Source organism: Cyanistes caeruleus, chromosome 1 (genome assembly GCF_971803275.1).
Source record: "Cyanistes caeruleus chromosome 1, bCyaCae1.hap1.1, whole genome shotgun sequence".
NCBI classification, from domain to species: Eukaryota; Metazoa; Chordata; class Aves; order Passeriformes; family Paridae; genus Cyanistes; species Cyanistes caeruleus.
In genome coordinates, this window is record NC_141701.1 from 48053647 (window position 1) to 48080590 (window position 26944).

The 26944-nt window shown below is 40.0% G+C and overlaps 1 protein-coding gene across 2 annotated transcripts; it reads right to left on the minus strand.

Annotated features, from left to right (window-relative positions):
* Nucleotides 1-86: 86 nt before the first annotated feature.
* THOC1 (THO complex subunit 1) lies at nucleotides 87-26944 on the minus strand. 2 transcript variants are annotated; one of them, XM_023921274.2, is made up of 22 exons: nucleotides 18441-26944; nucleotides 17318-17391; nucleotides 17153-17213; nucleotides 16168-16234; nucleotides 15000-15118; nucleotides 14161-14209; nucleotides 13560-13655; nucleotides 13211-13293; nucleotides 12655-12728; nucleotides 11953-12061; nucleotides 10749-10880; nucleotides 10277-10377; nucleotides 8941-9007; nucleotides 8725-8775; nucleotides 8005-8075; nucleotides 7277-7300; nucleotides 6768-6863; nucleotides 6409-6474; nucleotides 4394-4477; nucleotides 4023-4170; nucleotides 2477-2555; nucleotides 87-540 (listed from the first exon to the last, which is right to left on the minus strand). In XM_023921274.2, exons 1-22 carry the CDS (start codon nucleotides 18705-18707, stop codon nucleotides 245-247), a joined length of 2214 nt encoding a protein of 737 aa, XP_023777042.2. In that variant the 5' UTR covers nucleotides 18708-26944; the 3' UTR covers nucleotides 87-244. The 2 variants fall into 2 exon arrangements, with proteins under 2 accessions (XP_023777042.2, XP_023777043.2); XM_023921275.2 differs by lacking the exon at nucleotides 7277-7300.

Below are 26944 nucleotides of genomic sequence, written 5' to 3' on the forward strand. Positions count from 1 at the left end.
TTTATGTTCTACCACCAAAGTGAAGCTTCCTACTTCCAGGCCAGGGCAACTAATCCTTTCCTCAGACAATGTGGACAATCCAACAGTATTATTAAAAACCTTTTTATCATTTACTGAACATAAAATACCTATCAAAAATCTGTTACCTAGTGACAAAAGTAACAATGATCAATGGCAAGCACCAGAAGAGTCACAATTACCAACACCCCCAGCCCCCAGTCAGTCAGTTGGCATCTGAGGCGAGTTAGCTGCTGCCTTCGGTGTCGTTGGTGAGACTTTCGGCCAGGTCCCCGAGCCCAGCTTTGGTCAGCGCTGTGATCAGGTTCTCAGGGGTGGCATGAGCGCCCTCCTGATCCTGCCAGGCCACCAGCAGCTGCTTCGCTCTCATCTTCACATCCTCGCTGTCCAGCTCGATCTGCCGGATATCAGATTCCTTCATCTCCAAGTAGGGGGCCAAGGCCTTCCACTGCTCCCCCAGCCTGTGCGCAAAGGACTCGATCTGCTCGCCCGTCATGGCTTTGTCCCGCTGCACCTCTGGACCTGGGGAAAACACAGAAGGAATCAGTGAGACACAGGGAACATTTCCAGACACTGCAAATTAATTGTCCCTGATCTGCCCCATTTTAAATCCTCTGTTTATTAAATGACCTTTCCTGTAGCTTTTCAAGCCTACTCGAGCTCTGAGAGCAGATTTTTACAGGTGTTCACTGGATTTCAAGAGCAATAATTATGGGCATTATTCCTTAATGCCCATAATAAGGAAAATCTCACTTTTTTAAATCTATAATACTGAGAGAGAAGTGTTAAAGTCTTAATTACATCAGAACTGCCTCCTCCAAATGAAAACAAGGATTTTGACAGGCAGACTACAGTTTTCAACACAAATCAATTATAACATTAAAATACAGAGTGATCTTCAACATTTAGCTATGTTTTGCAATTTTTTAGTCACCTTAATCAAAGTCAACCCAGGTAAAAATAACCAAACAAACCAACCCAGTTTCACTCCTTTTTTCTCATGTTCCTATTAGTAACAAGGCTGTGACAGTAAATTTCATGTGTAGTCAGTACTTAAAGGAATTTTCTGTCATTCTGGCATTGACATAAAAATCATAGAACATTAGTCTCTGCTGAGAAGCAAAGTGCTGTAGTGATTACAGATGGATTTCCACATTCATAGCTTATCATGGTCTGTGGCTTACCATCCATTTTTATTTCAAAATTTTAAAGAAAGAAACACCAAAGATTGAATTATGTAAAAAAATTAATCATACTCTTAATTTTTAATAAAATATAGATATTTTATTAAAAATTAATCTCTTATTCAAAATTAGTCTCTTCTCATGCCACCTGAAGAGACAGTTGGCATGGAGTAGAAGTTTCAAGAAGTTTCAAGACTCTCCAGAGACACTCCTTTATCTGAACTAAAGTCACATTGAGGGGAAAGGACAAAAGATGCAGAACAACAAAACAATAAAAGCCCTCAGATCACTTCCCTTTATGCCCAAGCACAGCAGACCACAGCTCTGCCATCGCTGCTTTAAGGCAAGATTTAAAGATGTAAATCCCACACAGTGACACCCACAAAGGCTGTGTGAATTAGCATCAAGCTGAAGAGGAAAGAACTTCTCTACTATTGGAAAGGAAACTATGAGGAAGGTCAAGTGCTGGATGGAAAAGGGCAGCATGAGAGAGATTCACCCACAGGTGGCTTTCCACTGACAAAAAGAAGCTTGCAAACAAAGGTGCCAGAGGTACCCATATCCCATCTGGATCCAGGAGCTGGCACACAGGGTTACTCCACAGGAGGGAGAATGTGCTGTGAGATGAAGGCACGAATGAGGATGGAAGAGGGCAGATTCACAGACAAAGGAGATGGGGAAGGACACCTAGGAGCAGGACATGACAGGATTAAAGGCAAGAGGCAAACAGGAGTGGATTGTGGAGAAAAATGAGTGAGATGATGTTTACCAGGAAGGATGCTCTTTTCCAACAGAACCTTTTGCCTTTAAGGTATTTCAAATGAAGAGGAAGTAAAGATCTGAGCGTTGGAATATATCAATTTCTGAAAGTCCCACAACTACCAGGAGGGGCTAGGGGAAAGTGCTTACCCCAGTGATTAAAGGGCAGAGAGAACAGGAAAGTGGGTGAGGAGCACTCACACAGACTTCTACACAGCTGACATTTCAGCCATGAACATCCAGTGACACTGGCAACATACACCACCACAGCAGAAAAGGTGAAAGAGTCTCCTAATGGAAGTGCTAATCCAACAGGTTGGAGCTTTCAGCACTGCAGGCCAGGACACTGGGAGGCTGCTCCTGGTGCCCCATGTCCCGAAAAGGCTGCACTTTTTGGTGCAAATGCACTGGGGTAAGCAGGACTGATGTCCCTCAGTGGAAACTATGTTAAAACACAGATTCTACAACACACATGAAGAGAAAAACTGGAAAGACTGAGAATATGCAAATCTTACTTTCATTGTTTTCCTTTAATAAAGCATCATTATCTTCCTCATCTTCATCTTCACCTGTTTTTATTTCTTCAGACGGAGGCTACAATGAAAGAACTAAACATCACTGGATGCATTTTGTGCTGTGTTGTCTCTGGAATGTGTGTTACAATGGAAAGTCTGAGATGGTCCCACATGAGAATTAAAAATCCCACAGAGTCTTCTAAACACCAGTAAGTTCTAATAGGGCATATTACTGACTAAAAAACCTCATAAAAACATCCACTGATTTCACAGGACTCTTCCTTTTCACAGTAACAACAACCAAGCATTCCATAGTGAGCTTTATCACTTGCTTAAAAAAACCCCAGCCAGTCAAATTTAATATCACTACTGATGAACTTTTTTTTTAAAAAAATCATTATTATTGTTATTCACTAATTTTATTCCACACTTGTGAATTCCCCAAAGTTTTTGTACTTTCAGACTTCTGGAAGGTGGCAAACAAATATACAACCAGCAAACTTTTCATTCCCTCATTTAGCTACTGATCAGCCAAAAGGTTTCATCTTTTTCTGTATTTAAGCCATGGGCCTTAGGTACATAGTTGTTTTTTGCCATAGCATTTGGCACACGACAGTAGTACCATCAGGAATATTGCATACAGCCATACCCTAATACATTCAACAAATTAAAATCCCCATATTTTTTCTGAACTTGCTATTAGCAGTTAACTCTGATGGCTGGACAAACAAAACAACCATATATTAAAATCCAACCTTTAGACCTCACATTACACAAAAGGAAGGTCTCAGGAGAGGAGCAGGGGTTTGTATCTGCATAATGTTGCTGGGTTGTGTGCTAATTCAGAGGTAGTAGAAAGTAGAAAGTGCCCCTTCCCCACTGGCAGCCTCTCTTATCACTGTGTATAAAGTGATCTGAAAGGCCCCTCCCTGGACTCAAATTTGTACTGTTGACCAAGCAAAGGGTTAATGCCTTAATTTTACAGCTCCACAAGGTTTATTCTTGTTCTGCATATTTTAGAAGTCAGGGAGCTGATAGAACAACTCTGGCAAACCTTGCTATAAAGCTCTGGTAACACTTAGCACAGCACCTTCAGCTGCACACACTGCCTCTTCTCCTGCCATCCCACTATATTCAAGAGCCATGATTCCTGGCTTGTACCTTCCATAAAACTGGTCTGCACTGCAACATGGAACCCAAGCAGCTGGGTTAATACATGTATATGTGTATATATTCACACACACACATATATAAATATATATACACTTATGCCTACCAATTGGATTGCCACAGCTGGCTTTTTTTCACAGAGCATGAGGCAGGGCTCAACAGATACTAGGTTAATCAATGTTATTCTGTTTATTGTTACTGGGATCTTTAGAGATTAGACTAATTTTATTTGTGATTTTTACTTTAGTGTACAAACCTTTTTCCTGGCTTTTTTATTTTTTCCCCCCCTCTGTCTCTATGTACCAAATGGGCTTCAGAGGGACAAGAAGAAAGTGAATAAATTTATCATTTGTTATTATAGGATAGTATTACTTACAGGCAGCTCCTTGGCTAATTTGATTACCATGTTTTCTAGATATTCAGGTAAACTCTTGAATTGTTGGTTTGTTGGCTGGAAGAAGTGGGGACTTCTGCGTGCCAGGAGTCTCAGTGCTCTCCAGCCATAGTTAGAATTGTTCACAGCCCTACAATAAAACACAAGTTTGATTAGTAAAGTCTGGCGTCTATAAAGCACAGAGAAAGATTTGAGACATTTAGTAATATAATTCTGTTCAAATTTAAACAGTTTTTGTACATTTCTGGAGTTCTACACAGATACTAGTAATGCTGAGAACAGTCTGCTTTCTTTTAACAATCCAAACATGAAAGACATTAAAATCAAGTGAAACACAGCAGAGATGGACATACTTATATTTATTTTCAACCATGTTTTCAGGGTCTGCTTGTTCTATAGCTTCTTCAAAAAATTCCTCCAGTGTTGGCATATACTCCCTAAGAAAAAAAATCACATAAGGAGCTTAATATGCTTCACAGACTTCTCTAAAATAGTCTTTGTTCCTTCAGACACATCTCAAGCTCATCCACTGAAGAGAAAAAACAAACCCCAAACCAACCCACTTAAATTTAAGCATTTTAAATAAGAAAAGAAACTGTTTGATACATGTTGCTATAAAATTATTTACTGCATAACCACTAGAGTGTGCCAGCAGTTGCTAGTGCTGCCTATTATATACATTTTAAACCTCTTTCCACCAAAGAAGTGACATCAACATCTGTCAAGAACATTTGCACTGCTCATAGGAGCTCAGGGGTCTAAAATGGTTGCTAGTTTTGCGCCATTTGACAGCATCAGTAAAACATGGCTGTCCCTAAAAACCCCCACCTCAGTTCCATCTGTTCTCAGAACCACTCATGGTTGGTTCTGACAAGTACTCAAAGCAGCACAAAAGGAACCCTGACCTAAAAACAGAACAGAAATGAAATTTCACACCATCAGGACAGTTTGCTGCTGAGAAGACTCTAACCAAGAAACACAGATTGTGTAAGAGCTGTAGGTTACTGAGAGCCAAGACTCAGTTGTGCAAAGCAAGCTTGTAATGATCTGTATTTCTCCTACCTAATGCTGACAGAGACACACCTGCTTCTGCTAGGGAGTCTAGTAAAGGGCTGGAGCAGGGGAGAAGCACACTGGTCTATAAATTCGCTTCAATTTTGTTTTAAAAAAGGCATTTTGCCCAGGGCAAAATGGTGCCCCATTGCATCATCACTGACTACTGGAACCAAAGCCAGCACCTTGAAAACCCATCTGAGTCCTGCCATATTATCCCCAGAACAACCATCTAAAAAGGAGACAGCTAAGGAAGTATTACCCCATTTGAATGGAGATGTGAAGAATCAAAGCAAAAAGCTACATTCACTTGACCACGCATAAATCCCATAGTAAAAACTTGGAACTGAATCTGGATGCCGCCGGATCTATTTCCTGTTTACCATGCCATGCATTTTATTTGTTTATCTCCATTTAAGGGCTTTATTTTTATTCAAAGACATTGCAGCACAATACAATCACACACCGGGAACCAAAAGCTTTGGTCCCAAACACAACTCCACCTTCATCCCTTGGCCTAGTAAAGGCAGGTATCCTGTCTAAGGCCTTCCTGCACATCCCAGCCTCACAAGAAAGAAGAGCACTTCCTCTGCAAAGCTCTAAACCTCTAGAAAAGCAATTCCTCCTCTCAGGATAGCTGCACAATTAGCACCTGTACCCAGGCAACCAGACTTTACTACAGCCACTACTAGCACAGTTTTCTTTGGGAACTGTCCCATCCCTTCTCCAAATTTTCTTACTCTGTATCATGTCTGCACAGTAAAAGATTTTGGTATCTGTAACAAAAGAATGTTGCATAGCAGAGTACATTTTAAGTATTTCCCACAATCGTGCAAGCATAAGGGACAACCAATAATTGCATTTTTCTGCATCTGCCCCATGAGTAGACCTTGTATGTGCTGGAACAATGCCTGTTTCCTCTTATCTAGCATTGTTTAAAGCACAGGCCTGCTTAAATAATATAGCCAAGTAGAATGCTAACTTCATCAGAGCCAGACTTGGCAATCTTCCTTCATTACATAAGGCAATTAATTATACAATCAAGCTCTACAAAAGGGGAGTTTCCATCTGGTTTTCAGCTTAGATTTTACTTTACTAAGCAATGAAAATTACTGACAGCAAAAACACTCGAAGAAGTGAGGAGAACTGTAACATTTCAAGGCAAAGATTCATATAACCACCTTCTCTCAAGAAGGTGTGAAATGCACACCTCCTAAGATCATTTTGTACATCTTCCTTATGCCAATTTTCTAACTCTCTAATTAAAGTGCTAATTAGTTAGCTTTAGACAATGACACACTCATTTTTTACCTACCTACTCTCAGATTTACAGGCTTCCATGTTATCAGGACATAAATTCCAAAGGCGGGTCAGTTCCTCACTGAAAAGAAAAGCATAAACACACATTGTTTATGTTCATCATTCTACCATTCCACACTTATAGACTGTTTTAAAGGGATCTCTAAAAGATGGTTATAAGGAAAGAAAGCCTGCTGCAAGTTTTAAAACAATGATATAACCTTTGGATGTTCTTTGGCAGTTCCAAAGTAAGGATGTTTGAAAATTGCTGCATAGAAAAAACAGTGGGGGAAAAAACCCCAAACACAGAACCCTCTTAACCAACTAACCAATCCAAACCCAGAAATTCCGTAAAGGAAAGAGAACCCAACATACTTCCCCATAAGGATTTTTTTGTTTGATCCTTTTCCTAAGAAGTCCTCTGGAGCTGGCCTCTTCCTCATAGGCCTCATTGGCTTAGAATCAGGAGGTCTAAAGAAAAAAAAGTGTTCTTTAGTATCAAACCAGCAATATCTCAAGAACAAAAAAGCTATTTCACCTTTCACCTTGAGATGATGCCAAGTTATATCATACTGAAAGGACTGAAGGACAGTGAATCTAATAGTTGAAGGAGGCAGTGGGGAAGAGGAGAGAGAAGAAAGCAAAGTAGAGATATGGAAAGGATTCTGCCAGACACCAAAAATAGTTCACTCAAAAATGTAAAGGTCTACCAGAGTTCCAATAAAGAGAAGGAAGCAAATCACATTTGTGACAGCAGCACATGATCTACCCTGCTGCTGGGATCATCTGCTCTATGATTGCAAGGTCTCTTTCCCCAGCTGCAGCTGATTTCATGGGATCAAAGAATGGAGATCCCAGAGCACTGAGGTTAGGGCAAGACCTACCCAAGCTGAAACTCTGGATGAGATCTAAAGGAGACAGAATATTTATAAAAGTCAAGTTTCATAATTTTACTTCCCCACAATCCCCCTGCAACAGTAATTTCTCTCTTCTAACAGCCCCCCTCCCCTTTTTTTGCAAACAGCTGAAGTCATGAAGAGGTGGCTGCACCTCATCTCCCCACTAAAAGAAAATCTCCAAAGAGATAACGACCCAGATGCTCCTTACCACAAAAAGGCCACAGACTGTGTGTACAATGAAGAAGGGTAGATGACAAACATTTGGTCATCCCCTCAAGATAGTCAAGTAGACACATGGAGTCAAAGTTCAAGTTTTGCCACTAGTTAGTAACTAATAACACAGGAAAATTTCAGTGGTGAAAGCACTAACCACTTCAACCTAGGGTCTGCTGAAAGCAGGAGGGGACAAAACCTGCTTCAGCCTCCTGGACCACTGTACTGGATCCTCAGTACCACGAAATGCTGCCCTGAGACAATGTGGAATGCTCTTCTGAGAGCCCACACATCCATAATCACTTTTTCCCTGACACACCACAATCCCTATGATTTTTGACAGAAATCTAGGAGCCTTATGCACTCACTGAAGGAAGGACTACTGTACAGACCTCCCAGCTGTGTGAGTGGTTAATGGTCATATGCACCATGGGTACCACATTCTGAAGTGTAACCACCAGTTCAAACAAACAGCAGAAAGCTTCTATGTCGTAAATTACCTTTCTTTCACAAAGCTCGGGCAGCCCTCATTTTTCCACGAGTTCCAGTTTTCTTCAGTATTTAATATATGCTGTATAAACACAGAAAGTATTACAGGTTATTAGGGTCACAAGCACTTTCAGAGCTGACCCCTAAGTTTTAAATTGAGCTATTAAAATTAAGGGGAAAACTTTGTTCTAGGTTGTGTGTTTCAGTCACTATCTTGAAGATTATCAGTATAATCTCAGACAACTGGTTTAATTTACTCAAAAATAGTGCAACTCCTCTTCAAAAATTGCAGGAAAGGCTTTATTTCTCCTGGTCTAGACAAAAAAATAGATGCAGTCAAAGTAAAGGAAAAAAGGAAAGAAAAAAGACAACTTCTTAGGTTTTAATTAATTTCACTTGCATTTTATTTCCATGTCTTTGGGCACAGGACTCCTATCTGCAAAACTTTTAAAGTATTTCTTGCTTTCCAATAGCCCATCATCCTGCATATACACATGCACACACAGGCTTATTTTCATTTCTCCCCAGGAAAAGGAAGGAAGAAAAGAGTATTAATGAAAACATGGGATAAAATATGACTACAAAATAAAAAGACATTATAAGACCTTTTTATACTGGGATGAGGTAAAAGTTCTCTCAGACTTAATGTGTGTTCCAAAAGCTACTTCAAGCCAAAACTGCTTTTTCACATGCTATATAGATTTTGTTGAGGCAGGCATCAAAATACTCACCTCTACCATTTTTGAGAATCTTTCCCCATCTGGAGGATTTTCTGAAAGAAGCTATGAATGGGAGAAAAGAAGATGAATGTTCCACATTACATCTGTAGAAGAATATGTAGGAAAAAAACTCCAGAGAAAATGGTGATTACTGCTTCAAAGGTGGTTAATGCAATATTACATGCTTAATATTCTTCCATGTAATGTGAAAGTAGATAATGTACCAACCTGGTAGACTGCTTTTGTAGTATCTTCAATCCAAAGAGACTGTTCATCTGTTAGAACATAGTTTGAACTGGAATTGAAAAACAAAACAACACATCAGAAAGTGTGCTGAGGACAAATAATTCACACTACATACCTTCTGAGTTAGAGGGAATCTGAGGAAAGTGCTTTGAATGTGATCTGCTCTGGTCCCAGGGACTGACCATTTTTTCCTTTGTAGAATTAATTAGATGTGCTTGGGGACTATACTTTCAAGGTGTAGACTGACCCAGTAGGAAGCCCATTTGAGTGATTCAAGATCACACCTTGATGTTGGATCCTAAACACAGCAAATGGGCACAATGAAAAGATTTACCTCAAAAACACTAACCAAGTGTTATACACCATTTTTATCTCATGCCATCCTTCACACCAGTAAGTGACTGTTTATAATGAACATTTTAATGCATTGACATTGAAATTACTATCACCTCAAAAGGACTGAACTGCAATTCAGAAGACCTGAATTCCATTCCTTCTCAGCCAATAGACTGCCTTGATAAATAATCTGTAGAATTAGAACAATGATCCTAACCTCATTTACAAAGTTCTTTGAGAGCTGTTTACAAAGAGCAATATATAGCAGGTGGGAGACAGCAGCCTTGTTAAGGATGTTCATTATTATGTGCACACATGGCCCAGGGCACAGGAAATGAACAGAGAGAAAGGATTTTATTCAGAATAACATTAGAGACTAGGAACAGATGGGGTTTGGTTCTATCCCTTTAATTTCTAAGAGCAACAATCAACATTGTTATTTCTTGCCATTTTGGACAGAGTTCTGGAGTACACTAAGGAAAAACAAATCAGCAACCAGTTGCCACATTGCAGAGTCAGTATAGATAAAAAATGATGCCACACACAAGTACCTTGCACTGGTCTAACAACTTGGTGCTGCCAAGGACAATCCCTTTCCTTCTCATGGTTGGAAGTCACTGTAAGCAAGTTTTAATGGCCTCTACTTCTCTGAGACCCCACAACTCACCAACCTGGCAGAAAACTTACTCTGCAAAGATGAGCAGATTGGGTTTTTCCCTGTATAGTAAATGGCACAAGTTTGACTAAGTCCAATGAACACTAGAGCAAGGGAGGGCAAAGAATCAGGCAGAGGGACAGAGAAATAAATGAGACCTCTGCATTCCCGCTGTAAAATAACTTCAGCCACACCCTGTATTTACCAATCCAAGGCTCCAAGTACCACAACACCTCAGACTAAGTACGTAAACTATTTTAAAATATTTTGGTTTATCTCCAAGTTCCTAATTCCCCATCCACAAAACACAAAATATTTTCATATTACCTTTTAAATTTGACTTGTCCCTTTAGATACTGAAATAGTATTAGGTACTGCAACAAGATGTGACGACGGAAGTTACTGTCACTCAGCTGTAAATCCATCAGCTAAACAACAACAAAAAAGCAACAGATCTTTAAATATTTACTCTCTTTTAACTTATTTTTCTAAAGGCAACATTAGAAATGAAATCCAATAAACAAACAGCAGCTTTATTGAGGACAGAAATAGAAGCCCCCCAAGTCATCAATTAACAGAGGCAACCCACAAAGAATAAAACAGAAAAAGGAACAGAATAAAGCTAGCTAAATAAAGTGGCCAAACAGTGTAATGGGATACCCAGAGAAACTGTGGACTTTTGACTGCAAACAGTGCTGATCAACTGGTCAAGCTGAGAGCTTTGAACAGAGCGGCTGAACCAAACATAGGTTCCTTCCAACCTCAATTTGCCTGGGATTCTGGAAGGGAAGCTACATACCTTTTCACTAGTTAGGAACTTTGCAAAATATACATGTTCTCCTCCTGTTTTTAGTTCTTCCAACTTTTTTCGGGAAGCCTGAGTGTCATCCAATTTGTAACTTTTGAAAACAGCCAAAACTTCTTCTGAGTACTAGAAAACAGAGTTATTTACCACATGAAAATAATACTGAACCTTTGTAGTTAGAGAACTATACCAGACTTAAAGCCAAGAAAGTAAAATAATTCATAAACTTGTATCAACACATTGAAACAACACACCTGTTACTGACGTGTAGGACCTCTCTGAACACCAAAAATGAAGTGAAAGCGTTATCATATCAGAACATTTAATCATACAGAATATTTAAAGCATGCTAAGAAAAACAACATTTTGGGTTGTGAACAGTGCTTTGTTGTTTAGACATCATGAAGATAATAGGTTCACATGATGACAGTGCTACATTAAAAAACTTCATCTGAAAGACTTAGGTATGGCCTTGATCAGTTTCTGAACTGCACCTGTGGTGGTTTTTTGGTTTTGTTTTTTGGGGTTTTTTTTACCCCATTAGTAGATGCTATTAATTAGATTCATATTAGGATGTCTGAACAGATGTCACCTTCTATTATCAGAACACAGAGAATAAATATTAAAAAAAACTAAACTCCTTTGAATTAAACAGATACTGAGTGACTAATTATGAAGAAACAGTGCCTTAGCAATAAATCCTAATCAATATTCATACTAAGCAAAACTGAAACAGCTGGCTGAAGGGAACATTCAAATCATTGCTTCTACAAAGATTTGCTTCATCAGAAACCAGTAATTTTTAGGGTCCCACTGGCATCTATATGACTACTCAAAAATACCAGCTAGGACTAGATAGAGCTATTTATCTTCTTGGGGTAAAAAAACCTACCCAAACCCACAAGTTTTTCTTTTTGCAGCTGATAAATGACAAAAAAAGGTACTTCTGGCACTGTTGCAACATAAGAAGTATTTCTGATATTGACATACATTAGGGAGTTTACTGTACACTTTAACACAACGTATTATTTACTGAAAAAGGCTCACTTTAGAGAACAGCAAAATGCATTTCCTCATGCACAATCATTTTCCAGCGGCCGGAGCCTTTGAACTGTTCCAAACTTATGCAGTCACCACTACTCATGTAAACAATGACCTTTACTCAGGCTGAATGGTTGAACGCATGAACTCAGATTACCTTAAGAAATGTTTTCCATGACACCTTCTCATAGCACTGCACAGGATTTCTAAAATAATCTTGAAGTGACCAGAATTTTCTATACAGGTTATAATCTATTGGAATGGAACTGTGGAAAAAATAATGAAAAAAATCATACCAAAATGCAACATATTATATTCAAGTTCACACAGGAATGTATATCTCCAGAAAATATCATTCATTTTAGAAGTAAATTACTGAGTCAGTAGTGAACCACCACAGAGAAATGTGTAACTCAGAATTTCTCCTTGTAAGAGTTTTCCCTTCAGTCTATTATTACTTTCTTGCCATAAAAGCAAAAATAGTACACAAAAGGGATCTTAGGATTTTTTCACTATCTGTGGCATGTAGGGGAACACAGCTTTTTCTCCTTAAGTATATACTCAAAATCTCTGGATACATCAAGTTTTGTGAAGGGAATTTTGAAAATTGTCAAAAACAGAGTGTTTCTCAGTCAGGGTATATAACTTTTTCAAATCTGTACGTTTCTCTCTTACAGGCAACTTAAATAATTAAGACATTGCCAGGAGCCTTCATGGATTAGATATATCTAATCTTCAGAGGGCAGGAGATGAGAAGAATTTGGACCACAACAAAAGATATTAAAGGTATTTCCCAAGCAGCTTTTTTCCTTCACTTCATAAAGCTTTTGCTTCAGCTTTTAAATTACTGTCAGCTTACCAACTTGTTGGTGCTTCATCATCTCCCATTTCACCTTCTTCCACGTCCATTCCTTCTTCCCTCTCCTCAGTATGCTAAACAGGAAAAAATTATTTAAGATTTATACAAATGCCACTACAGTTTGTACAGAGTTCTCACACTGCTGTTTACTGTAAACATTCAATTACATATTAGATCAGAAAGCTTAAGCTGGTAACTCAAAAGATCTCTCTAGTATTATTACTGCAACATGTGCAACAAATTCTTGTCTTAATCCAATAGTAGCCTCACTTCTCCTGAAAAAAGCTGAAGACAGCTCTGTCCTCTGCATATTGTGGGGAAAACTTTGCACAGTAAGTGACAGTGCTCATTCCTCACAATCAAACCCTTCTTTTACCCCCTCACAGTGCACAGTTTAATGTTCCAGGTAACATGGCAATTCCCAAAACAACAGCTTGGTCTGGCAGGACAACCAAATGATGAACCTACAGTCCCAAATTGTATGTGCAAACTTTATGTGCAAACAATCATATATATTTACTGCAGAATCAGTGAAAAATGGCATATGAATTTTCACCTTCTGTCCCAAAGTGCTCTCATGTTCATTGGTATTGAAAACAGTGACATTTTCCAGGTTAAACTGACTCTGTAGGTTAAGCCCTGTGAAAAACAAAGAGTAAGTCTTAAAAGCTGTGAAGTTTCCAAGTCCGTTTATGAAATGCTGATACTCAATTCTTAGAGCATTCAACACTTACATTTGAAATCAAAGCAAATAAAAGTCACAACATCAAGAACAGACACAAGAACTAGGATACAAGTACGAAGTGATTTGGTCCACCTGGATTTGGTCTGCAACCGTCATAAATTTAAAAGGTTCAGCTTATTTAGTTTCGATGTTAAGTGTGATGAAATGCCAAAAAACTCACCTGACTTTTCTGAAAGTGGAAATAACCTAGCCAAGAACAGCTGAATTCTTCCACAAAAGACTGTGTTTTGTGACTTAGATAATCTTCTTAGGAGGTCTAAATATTGTAAAAAGTAAAGAATATTAGTATTTATTCATTTTTTCATTTCTCATGTAACAGAATTCAGGACTTGCTGATTACGTGACCATCAGAGCTAATGAAATTATATGTAATGTAATGGTATGTTATTGTAAATTCAAATGCCAGTGACTCCCTCTGACCTTACATATTTCTTCCAAATGCATTCTACCAATTCTCCTAACACCTTCAATACCAATAAAAAGTTTGAATGAATCCTACTCAAATATAACCTTGGATATAGTCCTTGTCATTGCTGAGGAATGATATTCTTCTATAATGATCTTCACTGATGAGTTCCCTGAGGTCTGAACAGCTTTTACATTAATAATCAAGAATGTGTATCTGTTGAATGATGCACCTTTTAACTTTGTTACTTATCAAACACATCTGAATTAAAATCAAATTATTAAACTAACTTTCATTTGCTGAGATAGGAATTTCTGTAATACTGCTCCCCCTTCCCTGTAAAACTACCACTCACCATTGCACATGCGAAGCAAGTAATTTTTCCCTGCAGAGTAAAATGTGTTCTGAAACAGAGTAAAGGTATTTAGAACATTAACAGATCACAAAACCTTCCTGAGCAGATTTAATCCAAGCACAAGATATGAGTAAGTATGAGACACTCCTACAGATAATTCTAAATTTGAGTCTTCCCTTATATAACAGCAGGTTTCACAAAAAGCCAAGTCCCACAAATTCCAAGAAAGCGTAAAACACATTTGCATCCAGCCTCCATAAAGAAAAACCACATGTGACAGTGAACTGTAAGAACACCATCCACTCTTTTTTCTCAGAATACACTAATTTTTACACTTATTTCCTTTATTACTCCATATATGATTGAGGGCAAATTTGGAAGGAAATTCTTTCACAAACCAGTAGGGGGAGGGGCTTTCTAGAATCTGCTTTCTAGAGGGACCCCTTCAGAAGTTTCCTCCCAAATTTGCCCTAAACCAGGACAATGATTTATACAAATAAGCAAAGAGAACACACAATAGATTTATAGGGTTCAGAATACTGGTGATCTGGAAGGAGAAATTGGTAGACACTTGAATTAACAATGAACGCCAGTTTGTGAATATATCAGGGGCCATAATGTTATCTGAAACAAACCAGCATGAATTACTATGGGTGGAGGTTCTAGTCCTCCCACAGGAGGTTCTAGAAAATCCAGGTTAGGAAAACACTGAGCAGCAATCTCTGGAGCTCCTGACACTTACGTGTCACTTACAAAGACACTTAAATTTTGTTCATTAAAATGGTTATTGTAGACAAAAGCTTTGGCCAAACTATGGAACATTATGCAAAAATACCTACCGATTTCCACGTTGCAACATTTTTCTCCACAAAAGTGAAAATTTTGTCACACTGATCCAAAGGGAGGCAATCCAGAACATCCCCCAAAAGCACAAAAGGAGTTGATGCAGTGCAGATACCTATGAGAAATAGGGAATCTTTTATTCAACAATTTGAACCAAAATACAAAACAAAGAGATGCATTACACTTGAGGGACATTTTATTAAAACAAGTAGAAGAAAGAAGTTCTTTTGAGTTCCTACAAATCCTAACAGAAAACTTGGGCTAAAATGTGAACTTTCCTTAAAGCTATTTGTACACATACTCAAACGAGTTTTGCAAAAGCTCTGCACTAACATAAAACAAATACTAAAAAAAACCCCACTGTTCTAATGAAGTCGAAGTCTGAAATAATGCCACATCTTTTTGCAGACTGCAAATGAACTCTTGCAGACTTCTGAATCCAGTTCGTCCCACTACACACACCCATGAAGCCTGAGAGCCTTTTCAAGCACCACTAAAACTTTGCTCCAAGTCCATCCACCCATGGTCTCTAGGCAGTGGCTGCATTCCTCATAGCACAGCTCTTATTATTCTACAGCTCATAAAACATACATGTAGTTGACCTATACTTACTAAAACCAACAATTCTTGATGAATAATGTGAACAAATAAACAAAAGGAAGAGAGCAAAAGTGACTTCAGAAGAGATCAGCACAATGATTTCTGACACAATCTGTTACTGAAACAGATTCAAGCATCTAAACACCAGCCCTATACTGAAAGGAGATGAGCACAGATATCCAGGAGATGCTATTTCTGCCTTGGCCAATTCATTTTACCTCTCTGCATCTGTAGTCTCATCTCTGAAATTATGATGGGAAACTTCTAATCATTTTAGAGTGCTGGACAAAGAAACTGCTAATCATACTGCAACCAAACCCGTTCATCTGTCTTTATTAACAACAACAACAAAAAGGTTCCATCACAAATGTCACATACATAAACAAATTTAATTATATTATATTTAATTTCTCCTCTGAAACAAACCCAACCTTACCAACCACTAGCATAAGAGACATATATTACCAAAGGCAATTGCAGTAGATGACTTACAGAAATCAAGATTTTAAAATTCCCCTAAATGGTCCCTAAAACTGCCAATATATTTGAAAGAGAGATGCTCACCTTCTGTGACTCCATTAATAGCAAGAGAAATAATTGCCAGGAGATTCTCACACGGAGCTTTGTTTATCTAAACAAAGAAAACATTGTTGAAATTGTTTAGTCTGACCATAATGTATCTAACAAAACTAAAATTCTTGTTTCCAAGTAGGCATATTTAAAACAAATACTGACATTCAACTTTCCAAACCAATCTATGAAATCTGATCCATCAGTTAACTGTAGTAAGTTCTTATTGAGTACGAAACCCTTCCTGACTGCTTCCAGGCACTAAAAATCCAGATGCACAGAGAATCATATACATCTGAAAATTAATATCCCACACTCAGACTTCATTCAAGTATTATTTGATCATACATTATTTGACATCTTTCATCATTCTTTTCAGCTGACAAGCTTTGTTACATGTTAGTAACAAATCACAAAAGAGTTTTGATTTGAGGAGGCCAAAAGATCTCATTGCTCAAACCCCCCTGCCAGGGGCAGAGACACCTTTCACTAGACCAGATTGATGAAAGCCCCATCCAACCTGACCTTGATCATTTCCAGGGATGGGGCATCCACAACATCTCAGGATAACTTTTTCCAGTGCCTCACCACATTCACAGTGAAGAATTTCTTTCTGACATCTACTCCAAACCTACCCTTTCCAGCCACTCTTAAAGTACACTTATTGAACAATGTGTATTTACAAATTAGAATTTTAAGATGTAGCAGACTTTCATAAGCATTACAAAGAACTGCTAGAAAAGGCTCAGACAGCAGCTCTTACCATAGCGTGATGTCTGCAAAATACAAGCTTCTACCAATCTCCTTGGATCATCTGTATTTAATCTCAATTATCTCACCATGACATAGTTCCTGTTTTTAATAATGTTTAAGTGTAAACTGTACACTAAAGTAAGTTTCTGTTACATTAATATACCAGCCTACTAATAGAAATTTGAGGTTCAACAAGAGATAAGCTTCAGCAGTTTAAAGTACTTACTATTTCTTCTTCTACAACAACTCTAAAAGCCTGATCCAAGGTACACTTCTTTTCATTTTCACTGCAAATGCAAACATTACACCTTAGTTAGTAAAAAGCCTCAGGCACAAGATTTAAAGTTATCTAAATAGGCATTTTTAAAAAAATCAAGTGGCCTTTACTTACCTTCCAGGAACCTGGTTAAATGCATTCAACAACGGCTTGATGCTTTTGTTAATCAGAGCCTCTCTGGTGGATGTCTACCAAAATGCAAAGAAAGAAAAGCTACAACACCAGCACAAAACTAAAAGAATCTTCCCTCTTCTTCTGATAGTGGACAGAAATACTAAGGAATCTTTCTGCCACACACCATGTGTTAGTTTACAGAGAGAAGTTTGTAACAAGAAGGGCAAATAACAAGCACATAGGAAATTAGGCATGTGAGCTAGTAGAGCATCACACCTCAAACCTGGGCTTACAGTGCTCTGAAAACAGCATTTCTAAATGACACACAGAGGATCACTCTCTTGTAACCAGCACTGGAGCTGTCATTGTGTCATGTACCACACTCACAGCTTCAGCTAGTTAAGGTGGTTTGGGACACAGATTAGAGAATACTCTGAGTCGAAAGGGACCCACAAGGATCATCGAGTCCAACTCGTGGCCCTGCACGGGCAGCCCCAAGAATCACCTGTGCCTGAGAGCCTCTCTGCCTTCACGGGAGTTAACAGCTCCTCCCAATTTTCTATCACCTACAAACTTGCAAGTCTTGAGTTTATGAAAATGCTGACATGCACACAACTCCTGCTAAGAATATCGTCTAAAAATTACTATTTTCTGTTACAAAATCGCTCTAATAGGTCGAGAGCTTGTGCCTCGAGCACTTCTGTGCAAATGCCATCTTCCTGTCTGACAGCCTGGCTCGCAAACGCCGGGATCCAGAGGCCTGGGGACGCAAGCAGCCCCCGGGTCTGGGAAAGGAAAAGCATCCTTCAGCAGAGGCACAGCGGCAGCAAGCGTAATACGCCCTGTCGTTTTGCTGCGGGGGGCACGCCACACTTTCACCGTCTTTTACATTAATTTTCGCTAACCTGAAGCCTGATTATCCCCTCGGCTGAGCCCGCCCTCACTCCCACACCGCCACAGCTCGGCCGCGCTGAGCGCTCCATAAAGGAGCAGGCCTGGAGGCGCAGAGGCACAGCTCGACCCCCGCAGCTTCCTGCCCGCCCAGCCCCCGTCCGAGCGGCAGGGATGGAGGGAAGGCAGGAGGGACGGAGGGAAGGGCAGGAGGGAGGCGGGGGAGGCTCACCGTGAAGCGGAGCCGCGCCTCGGGCAGGCTGAAGAGCGGCGGCGACATGTTCCCGGGCGGGCGGCGCTGCGGGCGCGCGCCGATGACGCCATGGCTCCCGCCCGCCCGCCCGGCGGGAAGAGGGAGGGGCGCGGGCGCCATCGGCTGTGGCGGCGGGACGGTGCTGGGGTCTCCGAGTCGTGGAGAGGTTTCGGCTGGGAAACAGCTTCGCGATGGTCCAATCCAGCACTGCCGGCCCACCCCAAACCACGTCCCCAAGGGCCACATCCGCACGCTTTCTGAACGCTTCCAGAGACGGTGACTCCACCGCTTCCCTGGACAGCCTATTGCAATGCTTGGCGGCTGTTACAGTGAGGCGATTGTTCCTGATATCCGACCTAAAACTCCCCTGGCACAACTTGAGGCCATTTGGTCTGGTCCTGTCACTTGTTAACCTGGGAGAAGAGGCCGACCCCCAGCTGGCCACAGCCTCCTCCCAGGTGGTGTAGAGGGTGGTGAGATCTTCCCTTGATGTCCAGGGGTTAGAAGGATAAATTACTTGTCGGTAAAATTGCCCTGTTGAAGTTTAGTATTTGACATGTTTCAATGATCTCGGACGCGTGGAGGCTAACAAAGCTTGGAGAGAAGGATGTGCCATTGAGAGTGGACACAAAAGAATGCAGAATATATAGGCCACCAATGGCAGAGCTCCCGAAATAAGGATGGAATTAATAATGCCTACTCGGCAGCTGTACTGAAATCGGCTGGGGCTGGGTAAAAGGTAATTCTGACCTCCCATAAGGGAAACTGCGACCAGTGACCCAGGAGAAGGCCTGACCATACAGACTAATTAGCATGAGAAGTGAGGGAATTGTTTAACCAACAATACAAATACAAATGAATAAGAGAACTATGTAACTTGCAGCCAGTGAACATTAATGCCTTTGTTTGCTAAAGCGTATAAATAGTGAAACATCTTGGTAGTCAGCGTGCTGGCTTTGTGGATTTGCCACTCAGCACCCTTCTCTGCTGAGGACTGTAAATAAATACCTCGACTCAGTTTGTGGATTGGCTTGTTGAGTATCAGGTGAAAGAGCCTATTCTGAGCAGCAGCCTGAGCCTCCTTTTCTCCACTTCAAACAATCCCCCTTAGCCTCTCCTAATTAGACTTACGCCCTTCATGTTTCACTATTGCCAGAGTGGAAATGACTCTACAGATGAAGCTGCTGGTTATTTATTTTTTCTCATAAACAACGGTAGACCACAGTCTCCCACCATTTTCAAAGTATCACTGAAGTAAAAATTATTAGAGACTTGAATACCATCATTAAAATCACCTCAGTGCTGACAATTTACAGGTTGAGCAATAGCCTACAGATACCTCCTGAGCGACAGAAATATTTCCAGTACAAATTATATTTCTCATGATCGTAGAACCAGAATCGTGGAATTGTTTGGCTTAGAAGGGACCTCAGGGTCTGGCCAAAAGCTCCGGTTCTGCCAGACTCTTCTTCAGTAGGTGGGAAAAAGCTCAGACATCCAATATTCCCGCTCATATGGGAAGAAGCGAGCAATATTAAAATTAAATTAATTGTCATTATTAAATGAAAATACTTAACTCATGAAAGGATAGATAGGAATACGTGGGGGGTTTTATGCTGTGGTGTGGCTGTAGTTAACCTTTTTACCGGGAGAGGGAAGTGTTTGCCCAGAAAAGGAAGCTGCAGCGGGAGGGGCAGCTTGACCCGAGCTGTTTCCAGGCGCTGCTCCGGTAATGGGGTGGTGGGGACACCCTGCCAGCCCAGAGTTTGTCACCTCATCTATAACTGAAACCATTGTTTGACACTGCCTAAAAAATGTGGGCTGTGCCAGAGCCGTGCCAATTCGTTTCGAACCGTGGGGAAAGGGGATTCTTAACACTGAAAATAGGCTCCACATGATCTGTCTTTTGGAGTGAGTCACCTGCATGTGCTGTGAGACTTGCTGAATGTTGTTAATTCAGGCCTGGGGGAAAGTTGACTTCCTCCTCACTCCCCCCCACTATTTCTCATCTCTTACTTTAATAAATTAAATATTATTATCAGCTGAATAAAGGGCCATTCTAAATGAATGATTTGAGATTATTTTAGCCCCCATCCCTTGCTGTAAGAAAGAGAACCAAAGAAGATCTCTCTGAATTGGTTAGAAAAAAGCTTTAAACTTAAAAAAGATGTTAGAAAGTGAAAGTAGAAGTGTTCTAAGGAGATACCACTAAAGGAAGCGGAGCCTTTTTTTGATTATAAATATTCCTTAAGCCAAGACTAATGTTTTAGGTGAACAGAGAGAAGAACTGCCAACATACTGAAAAAAGCAGTGCAGTATATTTGTTAATGAGTACAACATGACTGAAGAATTTTTTTTCTTGGGGTAGGAACAGATAAAGAGGGAGAGCAATGTTAGCACTGTCATTTAATAGTGATTTATAGCCACCTCTTGTTCTACACCGATTTTTTCCTGTTTGGAACGGTGTTTGTTACTTTCAGACGGATCTCATGCAGAAGGGGGTATGATCGCTGGGCTGTTAGTGCTCGTGTTGGGCTGTGGACAAATGAAGAAGCTCTCAGCAGCAGCAGCTGTGCATCCCGGGCAGAGACCGCCCCTTCAACAGCCATGTCAGCAGCGTGGCACTTCTGCTTGCCACGTGGTGGTGTCACCGTGCAACATCTGACAACATCGCTTAAAGCCATCCTCATCACCTGCTTAACGAAGGTGCCAAACTGTGCTCTGGGCTGGCAGACAAAAAACTGGTTTTGGGGATCAGAAAGTCAATTAAAGGAGTAGTGCTGCGTACCTGTAAATTTAAATGCCGCAATTATCCTGGACATAAAGAAGAGTCAGTGGTATTATTTAATATAGCTAACTATAAATTAGATAGCAGTATGTTAGAAAAAGCTGTATGTGCTAGGTGAGAAGCTAAGGGGGGAAAAAAGAAGTAAATATTGTTTTCTGTAAAAGTATTGTAAGCAGAATAACTTTTCAACCCAGATTGAAAGCTATCACCAGCTGAAAGCACAGATGGATGAAAGCAATCAACATCAAGAGTATCTCAGGACACCTCTGTACTCAGAGGCCAGTTGATAGAACAGATGTTCTATCATCTTATTTCAAGAGGCTGTGTAGCTGGAATTACAAAAAACTTCACCCAGATGCTGTTTTTTGGAGTAAAATCCTGTTCCAAGACCAATTTGAGTTTCCATTTTAATTTCTATTACTATTCCTGCAGAAGGGCATGTCTGGAGACTCTGAAGCCTCCCATCTCTGATGGCACTAGGGCTTAGTGCTTTGCTCTCCCTCCTTCATTGCCAGCCCTCATGCTTAAGTGCTTCACTTCTCAACCCATGTGCTTCCCCACCACCTTGCACACCCTCCAGTGTGGAAGTACAGGCATGAAAGGTGGATAAATTGCCTTAGGACCCTGCTTTAAATAGCGTACCTGTTATTTCCAAACCAGTCATGGGAAGTTGCACAAGGCAGTTTTATCTTTTAAACATTGATGAATACAAGGTGTCCTACCTTAGGCACCTAATTTTAAGGTGGCATCCTGCCAGCCACTGTAGTTTGTTACTGACTGTGAGATACAGTTAATAATGTGTGGACTGATGAAGGAGAAACTAGATTAACATAAAAACTAGCCCCTCAGGAAAACTTAAATAACATTTTTATAAAGTGAATAATAGAGAATCTTTCTGCCTTTTATTAGTGTATTACATTATTCACCAGAATATACATATAACTTTTATGTTTGTTAAATCTCATTATTATGTTCTGGTGCATTTAATACTTTCAGGGTTTCCTCTCGATTTATTGAATAAATTGCTGGGAAATATATACCATATGATCTCATTCTCTCATACCAGTTACAGCAGAAATGTTTTACTGATACATTTTGTATTTTGGTGGCATTTTTCAAATAATTTGATAAGAGTGCCTAGGAAGGGTTCATTTACCTGGATTCACCTAGAAGACTGCTTCACATGTGAATCTGAGAATGACTGATTTTTCTACTCCTCATTTTTTTATCTGGGACATGGAACTTGCTGGCATAGAACACCTGGAATACTGCCAGGTATTATACTTTATTTTTATAATTTATATCTGCAGAGATGCATTCAGGAAAAGCCCTGCTGAGGCTACGAAGCAGGAATTCATCCAAATTTCTCCCCTGACAAGGCAAACTATCTGGGTGACGTTTTTATATGAGAAGTTATACTGTCTGCTGCTGTATCTCTTCTGCACCTCAGCACAGGGCATAATTTAAAGGAAGGGATCCTTTAGTACACTTGCTGCATGATCACCATGTGCTGTTTTCACATGTTGGTTCTCCTTAACAAAGAGTGAAGAAAGAATGGGAATATATTTAAAAACTGTAGTGAAATTCATTATAATATCTTAAAATATGTAAGGTCTACAGCTAACAATTTTATTAAGACACTTGAAAAAAAATCCAAAAAGCATAGGGAGGACTAGCAGCAAATGGTGCATTTCACATCTCCCAGCTCACTTTATGAATATGTTCCTTTCTAATAAATCTATGCTTGGGTTTTGTTTTGGGTTGGTTTTTTTCAACACTGCAAAATCCGTAAGTTCTCCATACCCAAATGGAAGTTTGTAAAGTACCTAGCTCACTGGGGACCTGTGTTTCACCTCAGCCTGCTGCTCTCCAAATGTCATTCTAGATTGTTCATGCATGGGGTTTTTGTGTCCCCCTCTCAGACAGATTGTGGCTGGAAACTGCCAGCTTATGACAACTGATGACATTCTTTAAGGGCCATCTGAAGACAAATTGAAAAAATCCAGCCATGTCCATGTGTAAATTCTAACTAAGGCATGTGTCATTGATAAACTTCGCTATTGGGCTCTCTGTTATATTTTATTTATATCAGCTTAAAGCCTGAAAGAATGTCGCTTTGGCTGCCTTTCAAAACCTGAGAACTGAGCATATGTGGATTCATTGGAAGGGAAATTAGTCACTCTTATTGCTTTAGAGAAACCAATCATTTTAAAATCCCTGAAACATCAATATGCCTCCCCATGATAAAAATGCCCCAGAAGTTTTCTTGTTTCGAACTTTTCCTTAATGCAACTATCTAACTACTAAAACACAGTTCACCCACTGAAGTATGGAAGGGCATTTGGAAGCATAGCTTGTTCAATCAAAACATCTGAACAAGCTTGGAATCAGCGGAGTGTTTACATTTTTGTCAGTTATCTCCAAGTGCTCGCTGCTATTAGAAGCTGTCTTTTTCCAGGCAGCCTTGCTTGTTATACAGTACTGGAGAAAGCTCATTAAGAGATCCAGTGTCCTTTAACATTGCAATTTGTAGGAAACCTAAAGCTGTTTACCCTTGCTCTCACATGTATGTTCATCTACACCTTCACCAAGGTGAGCTGTTTCTCTAGGTGAAAGAAGACAGTGCAGGTCCAGAAGATCAAGTGTTATTGCCATGGTACAACCCACTAAGGTGATGCAACCAAACTCCTTTCCAAGGGCTCCTCATAACCTGTATGACCATAACATATGGTGAGCAGGTTGCTGAGACTATGGTGGAAAGTCCTCTCTAGTCTCCCAGCAGGAGAATCAGCCTAAGTGACAACAAAGAAAGAGAATGCTAATACCCTCGATGACAATGGCATTGGTTGATAGCAGAGCCCTCTTAGGCTCCGAGACTGCTCAAAAGATGTCCCTAGTCATCAGTGGGCTGAGTGGTAAGGCTGTTTTCTTCTTGGGTCCCTTCTAGATGAAGAGCCTTGAAGCTAAGCTCTTGAACATCACTCTTAAAAAAGATGTGGGAATGGCAGGTTCCGATGCATTGAGAGGAAAGGTGAGACCTACTAATTCATATTCAATTTAGATCTCATAAATAGCTCTGTTCCTTTGGTAAGGCCTAGACCCCAGTCATGTGTGAAGCTAAGTGAGGAGCCCAGCCTTTATAAACACCTTCTGATAAAATAAAGGGGTGATTCAGAATTTAGGTGAGAAAGTGACACTGTGGTGGTCTGTTGCCCTTACAAAGAGCCTAGGACAAGTATGCTTATGTCTTAGGCACTCAGTTAAGTACCATAAATTAGGTGGGATGGATCTCAGTGACAGAAATAACTTAATGATCTCCCCTACTTCTCTTGTGCTGTGTTCTGGCAAGTGGAGGAGACCAGCACACTGGCAGGACACTTGCACACACCCACCCTTAGGCAGGCTGCAGCCAACGAGTAATGGCTGGATTGACTTGCTCAAGATAATCTCAGATCTGTTGCTTTTCCAGATGACTGCTGAACTTGGATGCTTCCTACAAAACTGAAGAAAAATTTGATCAACCTTCTTGCTTTTTCTGGGACTTGCTTATGGTCCTGAGGCAGAGAACCATGAAACCTGATTGCAAACTGCATGTATATATGAGATATATCTAACACTGTAGTGCCTGCAATGTCTCTGTGATTCCTCTTCTTAGTTAGCTGGTTCCTCAGACTCTCACAAGTCTAGATTCTTTGCATATTCACAATCATTATATTAACAGTTTCAGTTTCCTCACAACATTTGGTATTGAATTCTTCATAATGAGACTTAAAGTCTCTAACTATTCTAATAGCTTGGCATGGTTACTGGCCACTGGGCTTTTTATTGTTGAGGAATTTCACAATTATGTAATTAAAACAAGAGTGTTTGTATGGCAGCATAAGAAATTCTGAGCCCCTGAGCTATGATTTTGGATTTTAAACCAGTTGTTGGAACTTGTGCTCAGAGCTGTGACAGCAATGGAGTCATAAAAACAATTCAGGAACAAGGTTTCACTAGATCATTGATAATGATACAGTTGCAAACATATATTTGAAGCATGCAGGTAGCTCCAAAGAAAAATTAATAGACAAGTTCCTGTGCTTTGCTGAACTTTGGGATCTGGCCAAACAGCTGAAGGAGAGCATTCGCTACCACACAAGAAAGTTTCCCTGGCACGGGGGGAAGAAGTTGAAGGGGAAGGACACACTGGAAGTAGTTTCATTTTCTTTGTTTTCCCTTGACTCTAAGTGCCAATTTAAGTGACATTGTGGTACATTTTGTCCTTGTTTTCAAGTTGTTTTACACTCCTTCAGAGAAGGTGGGAGGAAAAAAAAGAGAACTCATTGCATGCAGAAATCCGTGCAAAGAGTTGCCTAACACACAAAATCAGTCCATCAAACAAAATATATTTCTTCCTGAATTTCTTAGTAGTAAAATTACTAGATTAGATTAGTAATCTGAGGTGCCCCGCTACTTCACAGCAGTGGGGATGCTTAGGTAACAGTGGGGTTTCTAACCTGAAGATAAAATACCCAAAAGTAATAATATAATACCTGGCTACAGCTTCCTATCAATCACATTGTTTCTTGTTATATATAACTCACCTACTTAAGTTTCACATATAAATTACTTCCCTGGGTTACCCAAGGGAACGATAATAATTTTCCAAAGTATTCACCTGAAGGTTCCTAAGATTATTCAGGTATCTATCTATTAGACTATAGAGAGACTAAATATAGTCAAATGGATCCTTCCTTTAAAATCCAGGGCTGGAAGAGTGATTTCTGTTTCAACAGCAGGCAGCAGGGCCATTTTCTTGGTGAAGCTGTGGATCTAAAAATAATTTAAAACCTCTGTGGCTTCTTCAGATGAGAAAAGTGTAAATCAGATTTTGCAAGAAAACAAAGAGCAAGCAGTACACACAAATCTTATCCCAGCTTTTTGAGCTGGGAGCATTTGGCAAAGGGGAAATTGGGAGGTGCTGGTGGTGAGGTCGATCTTCCTGGAGTAGTGGTGATGCTGTTTGCAGCCAGTCAGTGTTGCCATATGTCACTACTTCTGTGCCCCTGTTCTCACAGGTAGGGACAGGTAGACCTTAGTTCTGCAGTATATATGGCAACAACACAAGTTCATGGTTTTCTTTACAGATACAGCACAACAACTTTTGCTGCTTTTCTTGACCTCAAAGAGTCATGTTCTTAAATCCTGCCCCCTAAATTCTGTCTACCTACTCAGTATAGGCCTTTCATTCATTGCCTTATGTACAGAGAAGCAGTAATTGCTTTGGTCGGCTGCTGTCTGTTTTGTACATGAGGCAAAAGGTGGTTTTCCTTTGTCAGTTATAAATATCTCATGAACTAGAGCATTTTTTCTGTGTGTTTATATTTCTACTCCATCTTTCAGCCAACTTTCTTAGAATGTTTTGCAGGTGCTTCTATGGGAATACTCACAAAACTGTTCTTTGGTTGAAGAAATTAATCAGCATCTGTAGTGAATCGTGAGAGAAACTTGGGTGAGGAGTCTTTTAGACAGTGATCAATGGGACCAATGATCTGTTTAAAGCCAAGGAAAAATTTAAGTGATTTACCACACCAGGCCTTTAGATCTTTCCCAAATGTCATCAAGAAAATTGTTGGTAGTACCTATATCTCCTACAGCTCTGCCAGCCTCAGACTTTAATTATTATAGAAAACTACTGTTTTATTTAGTAAAA